The sequence below is a fragment of the Eurypyga helias genome, unplaced genomic scaffold (genome assembly GCF_000690775.1).
Source record: "Eurypyga helias isolate BGI_N326 unplaced genomic scaffold, ASM69077v1 scaffold1952, whole genome shotgun sequence".
Classification (NCBI taxonomy): Eukaryota; Metazoa; Chordata; class Aves; order Eurypygiformes; family Eurypygidae; genus Eurypyga; species Eurypyga helias.
Genome location: NW_010237611.1, coordinates 5,251 through 25,049, shown reverse-complemented (window position 1 = coordinate 25,049; position 19,799 = coordinate 5,251). Strand labels below are relative to the sequence as shown.

Genomic DNA, 19,799 nt, shown 5'->3' with positions numbered 1-19,799 from the left:
TAAGAGAAACATTTCAATATTTTTTATCAGATTCCTAAATGTCACTGTGCAAACCGGATATTAGTGACATGAGTTATGAGCTTCAGGAAGGTGAAAAATATGGGCCTTGCCAGAAGGTAGTGAAGACAATATTCTGACCGGTAGTTGGACTCCATGTACAGGATAAACAAGAGATGACACAGTTCCTTCCTTCAGGGTCCTGATACCTAATCTGGGTGTCTGAAAAATGAAACTTAGAGGGTACGAATGCACATGAACACGCCAGAAGGAAGTCATTTTCTGATAGTTCAGCTGCACAAAACCAAAATCCTATCTGTTGTTCTTATTCTCCACCACTTCATGGATAAACAGGAAAGCAGGATTTGACACAGTAAATACATTTGACGTAGTGCTGCACGACTTATTAATTCCATTAAATCAATTAAGGTACTTGTAAAAGCAGTATGTTAGAGAATCAGAAAGTGTTTCATTTCTTTAAATGAAGTATTTGAAAGATGATTTCAAGGTAAGTAAGAGATGAGTGAAATTGAGTGGGCAGGCAGAGGTGTGAAAATCGCGAGACTGGCTACTTCCACAACAATACAAGCACCAGCATTTGCTAACATAACTCTCTATTAATAAAGTTGTGTTACGTAACTCCACTGAACTAATTTTGAAGACACAATTCCCAGCACTACTCTATCTTCTAGTCACTGTCATAACACCACGTGTTAGCAAATAGTAAGCACACTGAGAGAATAAGAATTGCAAAAACTAATCTGTGAGACATCCTTACAAGCTATTGGTTCTTTGGGTTCAAATATGAAGATCCTCACACTACGGAGGCTAAAAAAAGACCAACAGACTAGAAGAGAAACCTAATAAAGGATTTCAGTGTAATTTGCCAAATGTCAGAACATAAACTGATCAGATCTGTTCCGATCTGAACACAATCAAGATCATGTGACACTGCTTCACCAAAAAAAAAAAATCACTGTACAATATATCACATAACTTAAAAATAATGATAGTGGCTAAGTCTTAAACATGTCTACTTAAAAAAAAATTTCATTTTTACTGAAGCAAAGCACTCAGCAGTGAAAAACTGAAACATGCTTCCAAATGTAGTTAAGCAAAGATTGTCAATCTTTGTCAATCTAAGTCAATCAAAAAGGAATCTTAACTTAAAAAAATAAGTACAGCTAAAGGCCATTTAGAACAGCAATACTTCTCTAGTCTTGATAAGGTAAAATTCAACAGCAGCATGTCTCATTCAAGGATATTTCAAAATTTTGCATCATGTGGTCGTCCATGGGCATCACCTCTTTTACAGAAACACTGGCATTTCTGAACAGAACAACCTTGTCATGATTTTTCATGACCACGGCACAAGTTTCCATATCCACCTAAAAAAAAATTCTGTAAACACATTTTTTTCCTAGGTCATGCAAGGTAACAGGATTTACGTGTAACTGAAGAAAAGAAGCAGCAAGGAGGGCTACAAAGCAGAATTAAAAAGAAAAAAAAAAAAAGAAAAAAGGGATTACTAGGGAAGCAGTTACTTATTAGCACTGTAGTTCAGGCCAACTGATGGCATCCAAATGCCACTTGTGTCCAGAAGAAGTCAGTCAGATCGCTGGCGTAACGTTGGAAGAGAGGCAGGTCAAACAAAGCCTTCGAACCCAAACCTCCCAATCACTTGGACAGTGGCTTGAAACTCATCGTTCCGATTAAGCCCCTTCTCTAATTACTGGGGCTACTTCAAGCACAGCAGCAGGTTTTGCCTCAGAGTAGAATACACAAAACAATTTCATATAAATTCTATATAATCCTCTATAATTTGAGTATCCTGCATTCTCACACACAGAGTATCAGGTGGGCACATGGAGCAATGACACCTTCATCTTCAAAGGTTTATCGCAAAGAGGTGCTTTAAACACTAACTTTTAGTCACCAAAACAAGTTCCAACACACAAAATGCACAGTTAAGAGTGGGTCAGCTTTCAAGAACCAGGTCTTGTAAGTGTGCTGTGTAAAACCAAGCATTACACCGATTATTTCAAGCAAATTAGATGCCAGACTAACCTGTGGCTTAAAAAGAAACTTTGTGGAGTCAGGTCAAAACCTCAGGCGGTAGCAAAGAAAAGACAAACAAAAAAGGCCAAAGATTAAGCGTGAGAGGATAAATTAGTAGTAGAGGCAAAAGGAGCAAAAACATGTTAAGAGGAATTGGCATTACACTTGTTCTAAAAAAGCAATATTGCTGTGGTCATCTTATTTCCGAGATACGCAGAAATAGTTAATAGTTAACTGCATCATTCCAGTTCAAAGCAAGCTACAAAAAAGAAAAGCAATGGATTGCAAATGAGTGTCCCACTATGTGGGGAAAACTCAATGATCTTCATCTCCCAAGGGATTCCACTCAACTGCTGTTAGAATCAGTGCTGCCTAGTTCTTCTTTCTTTATTGAACATAAGTTGTATTCAAGTTTGTTTGAAATAACTAATATAATTTGATGATGTAGCAACAAACTGGAAAAATGTGTATGTTTTCATCATAGACCTTACCAAAGAATGCAGACGATAGAGATTTACTTCTAACACGTAACCATCACTGAACCAGAGTAATTTCTTATAAAATTAACCACTGTTTAGACAATTAATTCTAATTAGTAATATTAAAAGGCATTCACATATTTATTTACTCATGAGGTGGAAGGGTTAGAAAAGACTGTCAATGATATATTGATCCTCCTGGTGCTATGAAAAGAATGCTAAAAAGGCTTTAAACATCTCTAAGTTTATTAATACAACTCACTTTTTCTATCAGAACTCCTTTACATAAGCAAAATCGCAGGAACAGTACCTGTACCCATAAACTGCATGTTCATTTACACAAGACCTAACGTTTCCTTTCCGTTACCAGAAACTTATTTGCCCACCTTTCAAAAACAGGTTCACTATGAATCGAGGCACTTATATCAGATAAAAACTGCTTTCCAGTTATATAATAAAATAAACACCAATTAGTCATTTTAGTTGAGAAACACAGTAAATTCTAAAAATATTAGTTTTGTTGGAAGTTTTCTACAACATTTTAAGTCATACTAGTTCCTACTGGTAACAGCAGGTTAGTAGCAGTTAAGTGATGAACTGCAATTATACTTCGTTGAGGGAGTGCTACAGACGAGACAGTTTAACATTAAGTAGTTTAGTAGCAAGTATTCAACAAACCAAGTTAGAGACAAACTTTGCCCTCTGAGAAGCTAAATGAAAAAGCAACAATAAAGCTTACAAGAACTTAGCTCGTACAATTTGCCTTGAAGGCGGTAGATTGGTTCCCTGAAATAGCAAATTGCAAAGATGAAGTTTTATTTCAGTAACATTTTATCATTCTTTTCAACTCCAAACAATTAACTTACAAACATCTGTTTATTGTCTTTAAAATAAAAGGTTCAGCAAAGTCCTTTATACCAAAAGCAGTAAGGTTTCGACATTTAATTTACAACGCCAAGCTTTCTCTCTACTTCTTTAGAGAGAAAACATTCACTTAATCAAAAAATCATTAATTTTATTTGTGTATTTTTGAAGAGTCAGATAATTGGTCGATTTTCCTTTTATGGGACACTCCAAAGCGATGACGGTTGTTGTGTTTGACACATGTTCCGGCACAGCTAGATAAGAAGGAAATCTCTCCTCAGAGGGGAGAGACTAGTCTTTGAAGCCACTTCAGTGTTTAGACCTTTCAAATTTTTTCATTTTATTCCAAACCATGTATTTCATGAAAAATGCCACTCATGCCTGTCAGGCTGTGCGGAACCATCACATCCAAGAAGTTAATGGATTATGCTAACTAACATCTCAAAAATAACTAGCGATGTCTTGGTGGGAGGAAGAGGTTGGACTTCCACCCCCAAAAAGACAACTACAGTTTCAAAAAACCATTATCACAGCAGAGTAAGAGACTTTCTGAAGTGTCAGGTTTATCACCTGAGAGATCTAAACTCAGCGGTCATGTTTGAAAATCTCGACCTTTCACCTCCTGAGCACTGTTTGACCAAATTGCACATGAAAACATCATGAAGCCCTTCAAGACTGATAATTACTTACAGGAAATTTCTTTGTCTTATTTTCACTAGAATTTTGTATTTCTTTTTAAAGTACATACTAATTCCGTAACATTTTCATTCTGTTTAAGACTTTGCAAAACCCTCAGAGTCAGTAGAAACCCTCAATGTTGTATCATTTTCATTATTTTCATCTCACCCGCAAGAAAAAAGACTGATGCTGCGCAATACCAAGCACCCCTGACCCACACAAAAGCGAAGAAAGAAGCAAAGATCAGGAGCACTCAGCATCTTGCAGAATCAATCCCATGTTCTTAAGTGATAAAAAGAAACAAGTAAGTCATTTCATTAATAAATCTCAGTGAAAACACCAATTAATCTGAGACCATCAAGCAGTTCTTTGTTTACGCCCTATGGTACGCAGTCAACACCTCTGTGAAGTCAACTGAAGTTTCCAGAAGAGGCAAAGGCTTTCGCTTGCTGAACTGCCCCTTCACTGCTATTAAGCTGGAACACGTAAGAACTAGTAAAATGACTACGACAAAGCACGCACAAGCAAGTACTCACCAGCGTTTTGGATTCTGAAATTCACAAGTTTGCGGTTAACAACAAAATACATTGATGCGCAACGCGAAAAGATTCAATGCGCTCAGCGGCACGGGAAGGAAGACACTAACCAGCAGTGCAAGCAGTAGCATTAAATACACGATAGCAATGAAAGTCAGGTGACGCTGAAAAATTCAGTAAAACAAGACGATGGTCACACATTTTATATATGTTTGAAGCAGAAAATGTAAATGATACACTGACAACAAAGAAACGCAGCCAAGAAAACCAAAGAGCTTAGATTAACTTGCACATGCCATGATCCATTCTCTGTTAGGTGCCTACCTGATTTCCCACTGCACTTTTGTTAACCTGACTGCTTCTTTGTTGGGCACTAAGGGAAGCAGAGAAGAGTTATACTGAGGACGCTCGAACTAAGCCAGTTCCTGAGGAATAGATTTTAGCAGTAATAGTTACTTCTGATTCCAGCACAGGAAGCTAGTCACAAGGAAACACGGCAAAATCACTGCATACATGTGCATACTTCAACTCCTTTTTCTTACAGTGTAGGAATGCCTGCTTCTATTTGCCTGCTTAGGACAGAAGGGACATGCACAGCAGACACCTCCTACTAATCATCTCCTTTGTAACAGCATCCTACTCGGATTGGCAAAGGTTACTAAAAGCACAGAGAAATTATGGCTCGTGTGGGTAACCTTGGAAACATTAGCCTCTACAAATATTCAAGAGACAAAAAGCAAGCCATTTCTGTTATTTAGCACAGTACAAAATAATCCTCCCATGCTGGAGGCTCCTTAATAGCTTTGTCTTGACAGTTTGTTTTGGGTATTCTAATATTCATATGCACGTTGTGGATGTAAATATAACCAACAGATGAAGCAGTCGCAAGCTGGTTCAAAAAGCTGGAATCGTGTAAGAACAGAGAATATGTGAAATTAAACCATATTTAAACTATTTTGCTCAATTATTGAACTCTGGTAATCCCAGTCCCAGAAACAAAACACACTCCTGTCTCAAGAGCGTACACGTTGCCATTAATTCTAAAAGCATTTGCATTATGTGGTGGTTTGTAAGTGTTAGGCCACAAAATTAAAATACTGCTGGGAAGAGGAGGAAAAGCATGCAGAGAGCAGGCTTTGGCTACTCAGCCACCAGAGCGGCCACTGGTGACAGGAAGTTTTGTTTGGATTAGATTTTACCATTTCACCAGGCATTGATTGACTGACGAAAAAAGCGTACACACTAAATCAGCGTCAAACACTGCTCTGAAAGAGCAAAAAAGATAGATGTGCCTGGATCACAGCCTGTGGGCCAATCCTGTGACTGTTCTGTGCACAGCTGCTGTGCCAAAGAATTGCCGAAGCACCAAACTTAGCCCAGCCCCAACTCTGATCCTGCCCTTGGGACCACACTCCAGCGAACCAGCAGTCCACTTGCTGTCCTGTGAGAAGATCCACAAGGATGATTATTCCATGTACCTATTGACTGGGATTAGCTCTCAACCATCCAGATGCTTTTGACCAAATAACACTGACTGCCTCTGGTGCATCGTCCGAGTTGCATAAGCTTTGGTGTATAAATTATGAGTAAATAACGAGCACACAGACAACACAGCACTAATCCCTCACCAACTCCAATCTGTTGGTTGAGAAACACACATGAGATGGCTTTAGGAAACCTAATGGCCATTCCTTTGGTTTGGGATTGGGGTTTTTTTTAATTTTATCATCCTAAAAAGCTAATTAGACGTCTAACATCAAATTAAGAAACCCAGACCTTTTAGAAATAGGCCAGCAATCGGTCCTCTACTGCTCCAAATACAAATTACTCTTCATGTAGACTGAAGCATGCAGCTATGTTCAAGTTACACCAACTGGAAACAAGCCCAATCCCAGCATTTTACCACTCGTTCTGCTAAATGAAACAAACATTAATATTCTAAGATTTCACAATTTCATAGCTATGCAAAGCTGTTCTAAAGACTGGCATTTTTAAACCACATTCACATCGCACTGTACCTGCCTTCAGCCCTGTCGTGCTGCAAGGTACTTTGAAATGTGCTCTCATTCTTACGAGCCAGCTTCACAGGACTTCCACTCATAAAACACTGCAGTCACATGAGAAAACTGCCTAGAAGACTCAGCAAAAGAAAGGAAACAACTAGGGAATCTGGGGAATGTCCAGGATGTTGAGATACTGCAGAAGCCTATATGCTACCCAAAAAATTATTTTGTTTTCCAGTTCTAACATAATTGCTATAATAATACAATTACAGTTCAAGGTGTGTATTTTCTACTGTTTAGCTCATAAATTAATATATATAATCAACATTTATTAATATATATTAACATTTTAAATTGTTCTTAGTTATCCAGGTTTTCTCTTCCAGCTAAGCACAAGTCAACAAAGATACTTCTCTTCCCACCCATTTCAACCTACAGAAACACTTGCTTAAACTCATCAGTGAACTTAAGCGAAGAGCCATTTGTTATCTGCTTATACCCCACGCACAGCAGCTGGGGATTTCCACATCTCAGCTAGCGAAAGAGGAGGCAGCTTTACCAAGAAACTGAACTTGGACATTGCAACTCCTTGGAAAAGACACAACAGTGAGGACCACGGACTGAACTACAGGCCCCAACAGCAGCATCCATGAGGAGGACTTTTCCAGGGGGTAGACATAGTGAAATAGCTCCAGATATACCTGGCACTCCAGAATCTGAGACTATAAAACATGGAAGGTTCCAACTTGACACAAGGAAAAGTCTTTTCACAGTGAGGCGAGGCAAGCATTGCAAGAGGCTGCATAGAGAGGCTGGAGAACCTCCAATTTTGGAAGTTTTTCAGATCTGATTGGGCAAAGCCCTGAGTAACCTGGTCTGAACTCAGCGCTGACCCTCCTCTGAGCAGGAGGTTGGGCTATGTGACTTCCCAAGGTCACAACACACCCCATGAATATATATGGAGTGTTTTTAACAGGCTTTTTCCTGTCAGAAAAGGATGAAGAGAAGTAAATAGCAGGCAGGTTGTTATCCTGACCTCTAGAAGGCCAGCTCCCATTCCTACAACATCCTGTCATTTGTCAAGAGAACCGATAACGATACCTAGGACCTACAAACAACTCTAGAGAAAGTTGCTCAAACCTAGCACACAAACAGTGCCTGGCTTTGCCTTCTCTCCTCTCCGCTTAATGCAACTCTGTGTTTTAAACCTTCAAGGCATACTGCTGAAGATGTAGACCTTCCTTCACAATGCTAACTAGAATGGGCCATAGTATAATACGCGCTGTGGTGCCAAAATTTCTTGCCAGCGTCCCACATGGATGAAACATGTTGCGATTCCAAACACTGTTATGGCAAATACGGCATGAATATGACTGAAGGAACATCTATTCTTCAAAGAGTGAAGACATCTTTAATGTTTTTACTAGTGTCAAAATGCTGGTATGAAGTCCCTGAGGCACAAATTGCTGGAAGCTGAGGGAGAACATTCTGGAGAATATTCTCACAGCCTTTTCAATTAAGCGAGGAGAACGTCAAACCAGGTCCTGCAGGGCATTCTGCTACTATTATTCTCTACAGCCAAACAGCGGGCACTCTTACAATTCAGTGACATCCATTACTCTGAGCAAAACTGTTTCACATGGAATCACAGCTCCCAAAATATGTATTAGCAACAATGTGGAAAGGCCACCAATACTATGCATTTCTGTGGTCCTGAAATGGATACAGCAAGGGCATTGGCTTGCCAAAGCTGCTTCCTGAGATGTATGCGATTCCAGACCAAGACATAAGCTTCAGCAAAACCAGGCTCGTGAACTGGGGTACAGAATCCACTAAAAGCAGGACAGAGATTCAACGCTGTATATTGAGAAAGAGCATGCTCCTGCACATTTGGGAGTTTGCAGCTTCCATCTTCACTGTCACACTTCAGGACTTGTGTTTTGAACTTAATAAAAAAATAAAAACAAACCCAAAAATGACAGTGTCCTTGTAACAAAGACGCTATATACCTACTTTGCAAAGCCAATGAAGTCTTCGTGGTTGGTGTTGATGTAAGAAACCTGGATGTCAATCAGCAGCAGCACCTATAAGGGGAGACAGGAAAGCAAAAAAAAAAAGGATGGGTAAGCTGGAGGAGAGAGACTGAGAAAAAGGAAGGGAGAAAGGAACAGCCCTTTTGAGTGTTCTGCATTAGTGAATATTGCTTTCATAATCGTTCAAGCCAAAAGCAACAATATTTTCTCCATCTCACCACTTCTGTTCATGTGCTTGTTTAATAAAGTAGACTACAGAAGAGCTATTCCCTCTTCCTATTTCTTCCTGACAGATCTCATTTTTCACTACCTTGGCCCTTGTCTACTACATTAAGATCAATCATCCCTGGCCAAAGAGAGTTTAATAATATATATATAACAGATTCTAGCTTTATGTTTTGTAAGTTAAGCAAAATTCTACTCGTAGCATTCCAGCCAAGCCAGCAAGGAACCCAAACCTTAAACCTAAAATCAGGGTACCTAAGCTTTCTTGAGGTACTACACGAAGAAGTGATAGGTAAGCTAGTCCTGGCCCAGAAAACATCCAGTCCAAGTACCACACAGTCATTCTGGTGCACATGCCTGGCTTGAGACACGGGCAAGCCAACGAAATAACAGAATGAATGGTTTGTGTACTTGTCACTTGCTAGTCCTTAGGTAGCCCAGAGAAAGAATTTGATTTGAACCTGATAATCTAACTCAGCAAAGAACTTGCTAAGATATTAGAGAAAGCTGACTTCCACCCTTGAACAGCTTCTTGAAAATGCACGAGACTGCACTTTCCCTCCAGCTTTTTGGATTTGCATTTACTGGCAGGGAGCAAGGAAGAAACCTATTACTACCAAATCGGAGCATTTAATCTCTTCTAAGTGTACCTACAGCTCCTCAAACACAGCATCACTCCCACATTCTTCACAATTTCAGAAGATGCTAGGTGCTTTACTCAGAGCAAAAGATAGTGAGGATTTGGGTCTAGCTCTTACCTCTGAAAATACCCTCACTAGCATTTTGATTTATTAACAACAACTGCTAACAGCATAAAGAATGATGTGAATATGTGACAATAACCTATTTGACCAATTCTTGGCATTTAAGGAAAGCTGGTATTTCGTACTTTGTTCTGGAAAGCTGCCAGGTATGCACACACAATGAAGAATGAAATAATAATTTAAAAAAAAGACTCAATTATTCTAAGTAACTTAGATCTTCTTCCAAATTTTCAAATAACTGACTGTGCTAACTAGAACTCCCTGCAAGCACAAGCCCAGCAAATACAGTTTTTAAAAAATTATTAAGACTACCTTCACAGCACAGAATAAAGGAAAAGAAGCAGGACCAGCTCCCTAGCTCGCACAGGGGCAGGACTAGAGAGACAGGAGTCCAGAACAACTTCGGAGCTCTGCCTAACCCTTCTTCCCCTAATATTTCTCTTGTCACACTCTGCACCCTCCAGACAATATTCCTGTTTCCACTTCCAGTAGATGTTCTCACATGTGATTTAGCCTTTGAAGTTTCCTGGATTTGGAATGTGTAGATGAATTTTCTAAACAAGTTTCTCTGGGTTTTGTGGGGTTTTTTTTGAAACTGGAAGGAAAGCTTGTCACTCCCGCTGGAGTCCCAGTACAATCGCTCGTGGGCCTCACTGCCATTAGAACATGGGGTGGGTATGTTAACCAAAAAATGGAAACAAAGTAGAAAAAAGGCTGAGTATTCCTGTGTGTTTCTATTTAATCATTAATCGATTTCCCACAAACAGCTGTTGTGGCACAGCTAAGAAGGTGGCACTGAAACAAAGCAATGCTATTTTAAACCACCAATCCTAATCCTGAAAAGTCAGATTAAGATTTTCTGTAAGAACTCGAGTCTCCTCTGTCAAAGCTCAGTGGTAGAGGAGCAATTTCTCTCCCCCTCTAAAATGTGCAGCTTTTAGGGAGAAAAAACATTTTCATTGTCTTACTGTACTTTGCATGTAAGAACTGTCCTCCTTCACACACTTCCCCAAATACATCTCCTATTTATTCTCACCTGATCCTTGGTCTTCTCTTCTCTTTCACGAATGTAGCCAGCAACAATTCTTTCTGTTTCCTCACACAACCTTGGGTAAGTTGCCAACTGAAAAGCAAAATTCATAGAAATGTACACCTGCAGGGTGACTTCAATAGAATACAAACAGGGAAGCCTCCAGATTTCCTCTTTGGAAGAAAGCAATTATTGTAAATGCTTGGGCTAAAAGCTAACTACACTACACAGCAAGCTTTACATCCTCTTAATGGTTATTTTCCAGAGAAACTGGAGACACCTAAACCCTTGGATTGCTTCTCTGCTTTTGCTACATGGAACACTGAGGAAAAGACACTGTGGACATGTGAACCAGTTTATCAGGCTTGGGGCGAGGTTTCTCTATGCCTCTCTTCTACTGTGCCTAATTCCAGAGTGGCGCTTTACGTAATTTCCAAATTTCTTGTTTTTTGAAGGCTCCACCTTGTGGCAATATCTTTACATCTCAGTAACAACTCTTAAAAATGTAAACAGCAAAACAGTGCAGTATATTCAACCAACAGCACTGGGAAAAGAAGTTGCACATTACTTCAAGTGACGTATCTTCCAAACTTAGACCAATGTGAAAAGAAAACCAGGAAACTCTGCTCAAAATGTTGCAGTGAATCAGCTTCTCTATGATCTTTGTCAAAAAGATTTTCACCATTTCACTTTTTTAGAAATAGCTAGTTAAATTGCTCATTGGTATGGAAAAAATGGCATTATTTCAGAAAAACATGAAGGATGTGACGGGATATTTCTCAACAGTTTCGGCATACATGTGCTCATGTGCCAGAACCGCTCCTACCCTTGCTACCACCAAGGGTACCCTGCCCTCCGAGATGGTGGGAAAGACAGATGAACAATAAAAGAGACAATAAAAGACAATAAAAGTAGCCAGATCAATAAGAAACCTATATGAGTCAATGGGATCTTCTAGAATATCACCAAGTAATGGGAGAAAAGAGAATCAAAAATCAGCAACTGTTAGTTGCCAGTGCTCCAGGCAAGCGAGCGGCAGTGTTTACAGATGACATCTTTCCCATGAAGGTACAAAGTGTGATGGAAAAAAGTTCCATATTAATATATCTGACATGCTTCCCTAACCACAAGCTGGAGGGGTGTGAAGTTTGAGCTTTCTTTCTACGACGATACACTAACCCAAGCACACATTCAGAAAACTATTCCCAAATACTCATAGCATACTGACACAAGGGAGGGGAACTGTTCCTACCTTTCCACTTCTAACTTCCTGGAGAGCAGAGGTTTTGGAGTTGTGTATGAAAAAAAGCACAGGAGAAGTGGTGGACCCATGGCGCTGCCAAGAACCAAGGTGCTATCCAGTGAAGTTTCAATACAGGAAGAGCATTTTTCTCTCCTTGATAGAAGTGTCTGAACACATTTGAGGCCTTTGCACTAGAATAGTTTCACTATTTCTCCCCCTTATTAGCATTGGAAAAGAAAACTTTAAAGTACCATTTTTTTGCTGATTTACAAGTCCATGGAATTGCTGCCTACGTTCCACCTTAAACCCATGTTTTCATTGATACTAAGAGAGGGCAACTCTTAACTCAAAAAACTCCAATCACAAGGCATGTATATATATTTTTTCTAAACACAGGAATAAAAAATGAACATTTCCAGCATTACACTGTTTTGAGAGTTTTGCAGAAGTTGTAGTTATTTTAGAGTCTTACTCCGTACATCAAGTGACTAGGTATCTCTTCCAATATTGTAAAATGCAAGGGAGGTTTCATACTATCTACTATACCCTTACATTATACCTACATTACCAGATCTATTTACAAATTACCTTTTTAGTGCACTTCTTGACAGTGTTGATTAACTCTTGCATCACCAGATCCACACTTTTCAAGCAAGGTCCTTTCAGCTTGACTATCTGTTTTTTAACAATGGCTTCAAACGCCATATCTGGAGTAAACAAACCTGTTCTGTGGACATAAAAGAATACGTAAGACAGTCATAAAAAACATCATGCAAGATGATCTTTTTTTTTTACTGAATTATCCCATCTTCATTTTCAGAGGCTTATAGATGAGTAAGAATGATCCTACACAAACAGACTTCCACAGAACTGTATTTGTCCCTTTCTGTCACTGTGAGTAAGAATATAAAAGCAGAAACATGCCCTGCTACTTCAAGATGACTGTGAGAACTCTGAAGAGTATTGATACAATGCACTAAAGCGTCTTCAGCCCTGCATCAAACCTCAGAGAAGGGATGAGTGTCAGCTGCAGCGCTCCATGCAGCCACTTCCGTAGCAAACCCCTAAGAATCCTATAGCTGCACTTTTCACTCACAACAGGGAATGTGGTTCTGTTACTCAGAGCTCTATATGGAGAATTCCACAGTTGGTCACTACAGGGTACATGAACCTATGTAACAAGATACCTCACAGAACCACTTCTACCCAAACAGGCCTTAGTCTCTGTCAAACGCTGCCTGCAAGGGTCTACCGTAGCAGATGATACACAAAAGCAAACTACAGCAACGTGCCCAAAACAATCAGTTCACTACCATAAACTGCTCATCAGGACTTTTCCATCAAGGCCAGGATAGTTCAAATACTGCACCACAGCTACTAGAGTCAACATCTGAGACCTTACTTCACTTGGCAAGTAACGCCAAGAACATTTTCCAAAACACTACGAACATCAAAGCTTGTAAGCAATGCTTTTGGAAGGTATTACATACCTACAAGTGGGTAGGAGGAGGGGAAAAAAACCAAACATCTACAAAAGAACCCAAGCTTTTTAGGATCTGTTCTATTGTCAGAAGAACAAAAAATGGGTATTCATCTGACGGTGTCCCTGCAAAACAGACTGAGAATTCCAAAGTGAGATAATTAGGCCATTCCAAACCAAAAAAACCCAAATACTTCTTTCTTCCCAAACCTAATAATATACCGCAGATGGATCCACAGAATGAAACCTCAGCCAACTCACTAGTAAATCAGTCATTTCAAGAAACAGCTGACAATAAAGGGGAGTAAGATACTTCAAGGAGCCTGCTGCAACACAAGCTGGAAGGGTTTTTTCATATCAACAGCAAGTTTTGTGCTGTAAAACTTCTGACTTTTCAGGAATACAGACTTCACAGAACTTCTGACACCAGCAGAGAGTCGCTGATTTTCTCTGTAAAATAATTTTCCAGCATTTCCAGGTATACTAAAGCTCCTTGGGCAAACCAATTATTTGGCCCAAAATAGCTACCTGAAAACCAGAAGTGTAAAAGAGCAGAAGAAAAAGGTTAAAAAGACCACACTCCATAGTGTGACTGGACTTGAAAACATGGAAGCACTTGCCTGATACCATGTATGTTCTTGATGGCGTAACTTATTTCTCTCCGCAGTTCCTTCTCGTTGAATTCCATCTAGAGGAACAAAAGCATATGAGATCGTATTAGAGATGTTTTTAACAAAACAGAAAATATTACCTTTCCCAATATACCTGGAAGACAGGCAAGTTCAGCTGGCAAAATATTCATTTTTAATTTTGCTAAACAAAGTATACGTATTTTAAAACATTTTAGCACTAAGACTACAGGCAGCAGTAAGGCTTGTTGAGATTATGCACGCTTCCACTACAGACACGCCAGCAGATGGAGCAATTCTGCAGAGTTAACAGAGTAAGCTAGAAAGCAGGATTTGGAAGATGCAATTTCCATTTTTTAAGCCTGGTTTCCTAAATTGGTGCAACTTCTGTGATTACGGTCTGTTTATCCTCCCCTTCTCATTCCACCAATCTTCTACCAAATTTAAGAGAGGAGTGGTCTCAGTTATGAAGTTATAAAGCTTTTCTTTAAGCTTCTTGCAAGCCAGCTAGCTGGAGGAGAAGTCAGTGCTGTCACAAACAAAAGGGTCATTACCTAAGCCCAACTGTCATCTCTTCTGTTGGACTGCTGGTTGATCTACCGCATTTAAACCTTGGAACCAGCCACAGCCCTGTCTGGTTCTTACCCAACTGAAAGTTAGGGATGTCAAGGCAGCTGAACATCGAATAAGTGGAAAGGAAGCTTAGGAAAAGTGTGAAAGAATGGGGACTAGAGATACAGTAGAGTTAATGGTGAGGGGAAGCTGAAGTCAAAGAATAAGTAACACAAATTCATAGGAAAACAGGTTTCATTAGTTGACACTCCACTGGATGTCCATTTATTGTGTCACCCAAAGGATGGATAAGCAGGAAGAGATGTATTAAGAGGAGAAATGTTATCTCGAAACACCAAATTTGCTTCTGCTCCACCTCCCACTATGAAAGCGTAGGACTGAAAGCTGCCTTTGGTTTAATGCATCGAATACAGGAAGTAAAACACAGAAAATGGCTACTTTCCATAACTCTGATTTTAATGGGTATTAGCTACTTGAACACAACAACTTAAATTTACCAAGTCTAGTTGTTTGCCTGCCCCGTCTAACCAGAAGGAAGATGCTATGTGATTAAACAATAAAAAAAAGCATGAGAAATGGTAAGAACTGAGACTATCATTATATACCAATTCCTACATTTCAGAATGCTTAGCATGCCTCAGTATCCAAAGCTAGAAATGAAGCCAAACGTCTCAATTATAACTTCATGTTATTTTTTCCACAGTTAAGAGCATGTTCTTCCAATCAGACCTTATCTTGGCTTTACTACTCTCAGAATGAACATTAGAATACATAAATAAAACACAAAGCACACCAGCAGGATGGATAAATACCTTCACTAGTTCAAAAGGAAAACGTTCATGGAAAATGCGATTGATTTTGGCGCCTCCTGAAAGTTCTAGTGTATCCACCTGATCCCCCGATCCTTCGATTCTTTTTTCAAAGTCCACTGAAAACTGTTGTACCATCCTAAATTTCAAAGGGGGGAAGAAAACAAAACAACCACAACCATTTAAGCATGTCAGCTACCTGCTCTTACTTGAGCACCAGTGCCTACTAAAACATGGTTAGGAATTGACAAAAGTATCTATAAGCTGCCAATCCATAAAATCCCTACCTACACCCACAGCCCTACGCCCTTCTCTCTCGCAGAACGTAGTTCAGTATATAGTATATTCATAAATGTTGGACAAAAGTATCTATAAGCTGCCAATCCATAAACTCCCTACCTACACCCACAGCCCTACGCCCTTCTCTCTCGCAGAACGTAGTTCAATATATAGTTTTCTTTATTCATAAATGTTGTCTTTTTTAAAGCAATATTGTTTATTAAACTGTCTGTTAAAGTCAGCTACAAATACAGAGTAACAGGCTACATTCGTGTTCTATCACTGATCCCAAAATTGTAAATGCTACCGTTATCTATTACATATTTTTTTTAAATTTACTACGGTTTTCAAGAAGAAAAAGTGATAGCAGACTTCTTAGCAGGATAAGCTAATAAAAGTCCTGATGTTTAAGTTATAATACTGTATTTGAACAGAAAAGCACATCCATATTTAGATGCTGTTATAGAAACTGCAGAGCTCAACGGGGCAGACCACCACAAGCAAAAATCTCCAATCTTATGGCAAAAGGTACCTTTTGGGGAGGTACCACAAACTCCAGTTTACTTGGTTGTGCTCAGATTTCTGCACCAGGGGCATTTAGAAGAACACAAATGAGAATTCCTCCAGTTATGGAAGATCCCTATATAGCTGAATTTTCTTCTTGTTTTTTAGTAAGTACAAGCATTTGGTCATAAAATTTGAAATGACAGATTATGCCAACATTGCATATCAACTGTCCATAAGCCTCAGACATGGTCAGGGTAACAGAATTACAGAAAGAGCTTAAGCGTAGGGCCCCAGGTGCAATTTCTGAAGAGGACTGCAGAAACATAAGAGCATCTTACGGGTTGAGCTGAGGCTGATTATTTTTTTTCTTTTATGAATAATGAAACTTGTTCTCAATAATCAGAGGAAAGGGATAATCTCAATAATCAGAGGAAAGTTATGTTACTTTCCAAACCCCAAAAGAAAAAAGGGAAAGTGAGGAGGGTTTTTATGACAAAATAAGTTAATTTCTCCTATAGCACCTACTCATAATGAAGGAAATGGAAAAAACCATGCAGAGAAGTATCGAGCAGGATGACTTAGGCTGAAACAGAATTCAATTCTGTTTCCTTCAGAACATGTTGCAGTATTAGAAGCAGCAGGAGCTACCAGCAACAGGTGAACAGCCAGCTCTGCTCCATCATTTTACAACTGTGTTATCAAGTCAGACTTGTTTTATGGATGAGACCCAAACTGGACAATGACTTCAGCAACAGAAAAGCTTTCTAGTTCAGAACTTATGATAATGTAGCTCCAGAAGTTGCTGCAATTCCTCCGACAAACACCAACAGTATTCAGTTCCTGACTTTCTGAGCCCAAAAGGATCAACATCTGCCCAGTTGGTTTTAGCACAAGTACAGGTGGCACATCTTATCACCTATTTTGCTGCTGGTTGTCAGATGCGTGCTCAGAGAGGCAAACGGCAAGAAAGGGGTCTTCACCCACCCCGATGCACTACCACCTGAATGTGAGAATGGCTGCACTGCGACAGACCAAAAGCAGTATCATGACAGTCACCAGCACAAAGTGCCTACGAGAACAGAGCAAGCACACAGCACTATTTCTCCAGAATACTCTCCTGGCCTCAATATATCGTTGTTCATTGATTCCATAGAGCAGGAATTTGTCCTTCTACTTACTAACCTTAAATGTCTTCCCCATCCCAAGATTTTGCCCAGCTGCTTTCTGAAAACCCACTGATTTTAAGCATTATCTCCTGCAGTGAAGAGCTCTGTAGCTTAGGTGCACATCACATGAAGGACTACCATCCTCAACTAATTTTGATTTTGCCATCTTTGAGCTCTTTTGGGTAGCCAAGTTTTTATATTGAAAAAGAAACATTCCCTACTCTCCTTCCAGACTCCTCATCTTACAGACATGCAACACAATCTCCTTCCCTGGCTTGAGGTCACCCTTTCAGCAGGCTGGAGAATATGTCTATGCAATCAGAAGCAGTTTCTTACCTTTGATCACCTATGTTGTCTATCTTTGTACCCTTTCCTGTTCTGCTTTCTCTCTTTTCTAGGATTACTAAAATTAATTTAGGGAAAACTCTCTTGAAATTGTAGAGTAATTAAAGTGTTCTGAAACATCAAGCACAGAATTCTTTGGAGTTTGCATGCCGAATCCTTAACCATATCCTGATCTTTACATTTAAACCCATTAGAAATATTTTTTAAAAAGGCAAAACAAACCTATACAAAGTGGAAAAGCAGACAAAAGACTGAACACTCACTGCAACAGGGCTTTCGTTTTTCTGGTTGGATCTTCTGGTCTGAAGTTTTTGTACACCTCTACTTCATGTTCTATAGAAAGCAGCTGGCTCTGGAGTTTGCTTCTGAAGGCTGGCAGAGTATCCCGAATATGGTTGGTAAGTTGCTAAAAAGCAAATAAAAGTCCTTTTATACTGTTACTAAAGATGAAAGCAAAAGCACAACCATTTATTTCTGACTGCCAAGCATATCAGCCATGACCTGTGCTAGTTTACCAGCGTAGTACCTTTTGATCTTTGAAGCAATGGAGACTCTTAAAGAACAACACACTATACCTTTTGCATACACATTATAAGGAGGCTTGAGAAATTCCTTCATCCTCTCGCTCACTGAGCCCTGTTACTAAACACTTGTTTAGTTACGCACAAAGAAGTTACACGCGTTATGTATCTAATTTGAAATGACTTCTCATCACTCAGCACTGATGCCGCCACCCCTATTTTGCTTGTTTCCCTAAGGGTGTTTCCTAATTCCCTATATACTTGTTCAGCATGATGACTCCTTCCCTTTACAGCCACAAGGCAATGTGGGACAAGGAAGAGATTCATCCGAAGCCCATTGAGAACAGAGATGGAGTAAAGTGTGGACATACAGAGTATCTCCTTGGCATTTTCCCACCACTGGGAAAAATCACCTCCACTTACTTCTGCTCCTTTGTAAGCAGTACACTAAGGGAAGAGATTTTTCCCTCATGTTAATGATTATAGAACTTTACCTTTTTTAAACACTTGATTTTTTGCTGAAAAGGGTTCTTCTTCTTGCACTATGCTCCAAACCCTCTTCCCAACCCCAGTCAGACAAGCTATAAATTAAGAATGTCATATACCAAAGCATGTAACCTCAAAGTAAGTTGTACAGGCGTAAAATTAAAAGCTGGAGTTTCCCTGGAGCACCACCTTGTGGATATACAGAGAAACTGAAATATTACCTGAAACCACAAACACTAAGAGGTCCCTAGTATCTTCAGGACAAAGCTGAAATAGACCTTCCCATATGTAATAATCTACACAGAGTAATAAAAGACGCAAAAGTAGCAAAAGACGACCAACAGATCATACTGAAATAGGTACATTTATGAAACAGCTCACAAAGAAGTTAATAGTACATAAAGCAATGCATGTCAGGAGAGACAAGACAGTCCAAAGGCATATGCAGTTCATGCTTTAGTCTCAAAATTAAGACAAGTGGATTAAACTTTCAAGATACAAAAAGAGGCAAAACAGCCAAAATTGCAGGATATAAGTTTTTTTTCTGCTGAAGACTTGGGTTCTGAAGCACAAATGAATGGCATCAGCATTCTTTTGGAATGAGTCCAGAGCATGCCATAACCTGGCTGTCAAGTTATAGCTGCAAAGTCACTGTAGCAAGAAACTAAGCAGGCCAGCGGCTTCGTTTCCCCCCTTAATCAATAACTTCTCTGCCGTTTCCAGCAGCTGTCCAAACGGACAAAACTTAGTGGTCCTGGTCTTTCTCTATTCCAGACCAAAGGCTGCAATTTGACGATGAACTGGAAAAAACATTATCAAGTTGGAATGCCAAGAGCACAGGTCAGGTGAAAAATTAGGTTTAAAAAAAAAAGGCATCACCAGTAATTTTAGAGAGGTGGGCATGACTCGATCTTGTCCTCTCCCAACTTGCTGAGATGCACCATCATTAGGGTCACGTGCTACTCAAACTAAGGGATGGCAGTATGAAAAGAGTAATACCCAAAAGACCCACGATGCTGAAGAGAAAGATATACTCCTCCAAGTCTTCATTAGGACAGACAGCTATGGGTTTCTCCTAAAGGTAACTGGGAAAT

General features: G+C 39.6%; 1 protein-coding gene across 1 annotated transcript in view; it reads right to left on the bottom strand.

Moving 5' to 3' along the window:
• The window catches only part of LOC104506522 (dynamin-3), a gene marked incomplete at both ends in the record, with an annotated part of 36,221 nt that overhangs the window by 12,240 nt on the left and 4,182 nt on the right, over nucleotides 1–19,799 (bottom strand). Inside the window, 8 exons of the mRNA XM_010147497.1 lie at nucleotides 3,291–3,320; nucleotides 4,937–4,985; nucleotides 8,629–8,699; nucleotides 10,674–10,760; nucleotides 12,499–12,637; nucleotides 14,011–14,078; nucleotides 15,405–15,540; nucleotides 17,962–18,104. Coding sequence (XP_010145799.1) covers nucleotides 3,291–3,320; nucleotides 4,937–4,985; nucleotides 8,629–8,699; nucleotides 10,674–10,760; nucleotides 12,499–12,637; nucleotides 14,011–14,078; nucleotides 15,405–15,540; nucleotides 17,962–18,104 — 723 coding nt within the window. The remainder of the gene's footprint in view (nucleotides 1–3,290; nucleotides 3,321–4,936; nucleotides 4,986–8,628; nucleotides 8,700–10,673; nucleotides 10,761–12,498; nucleotides 12,638–14,010; nucleotides 14,079–15,404; nucleotides 15,541–17,961; nucleotides 18,105–19,799) is intronic.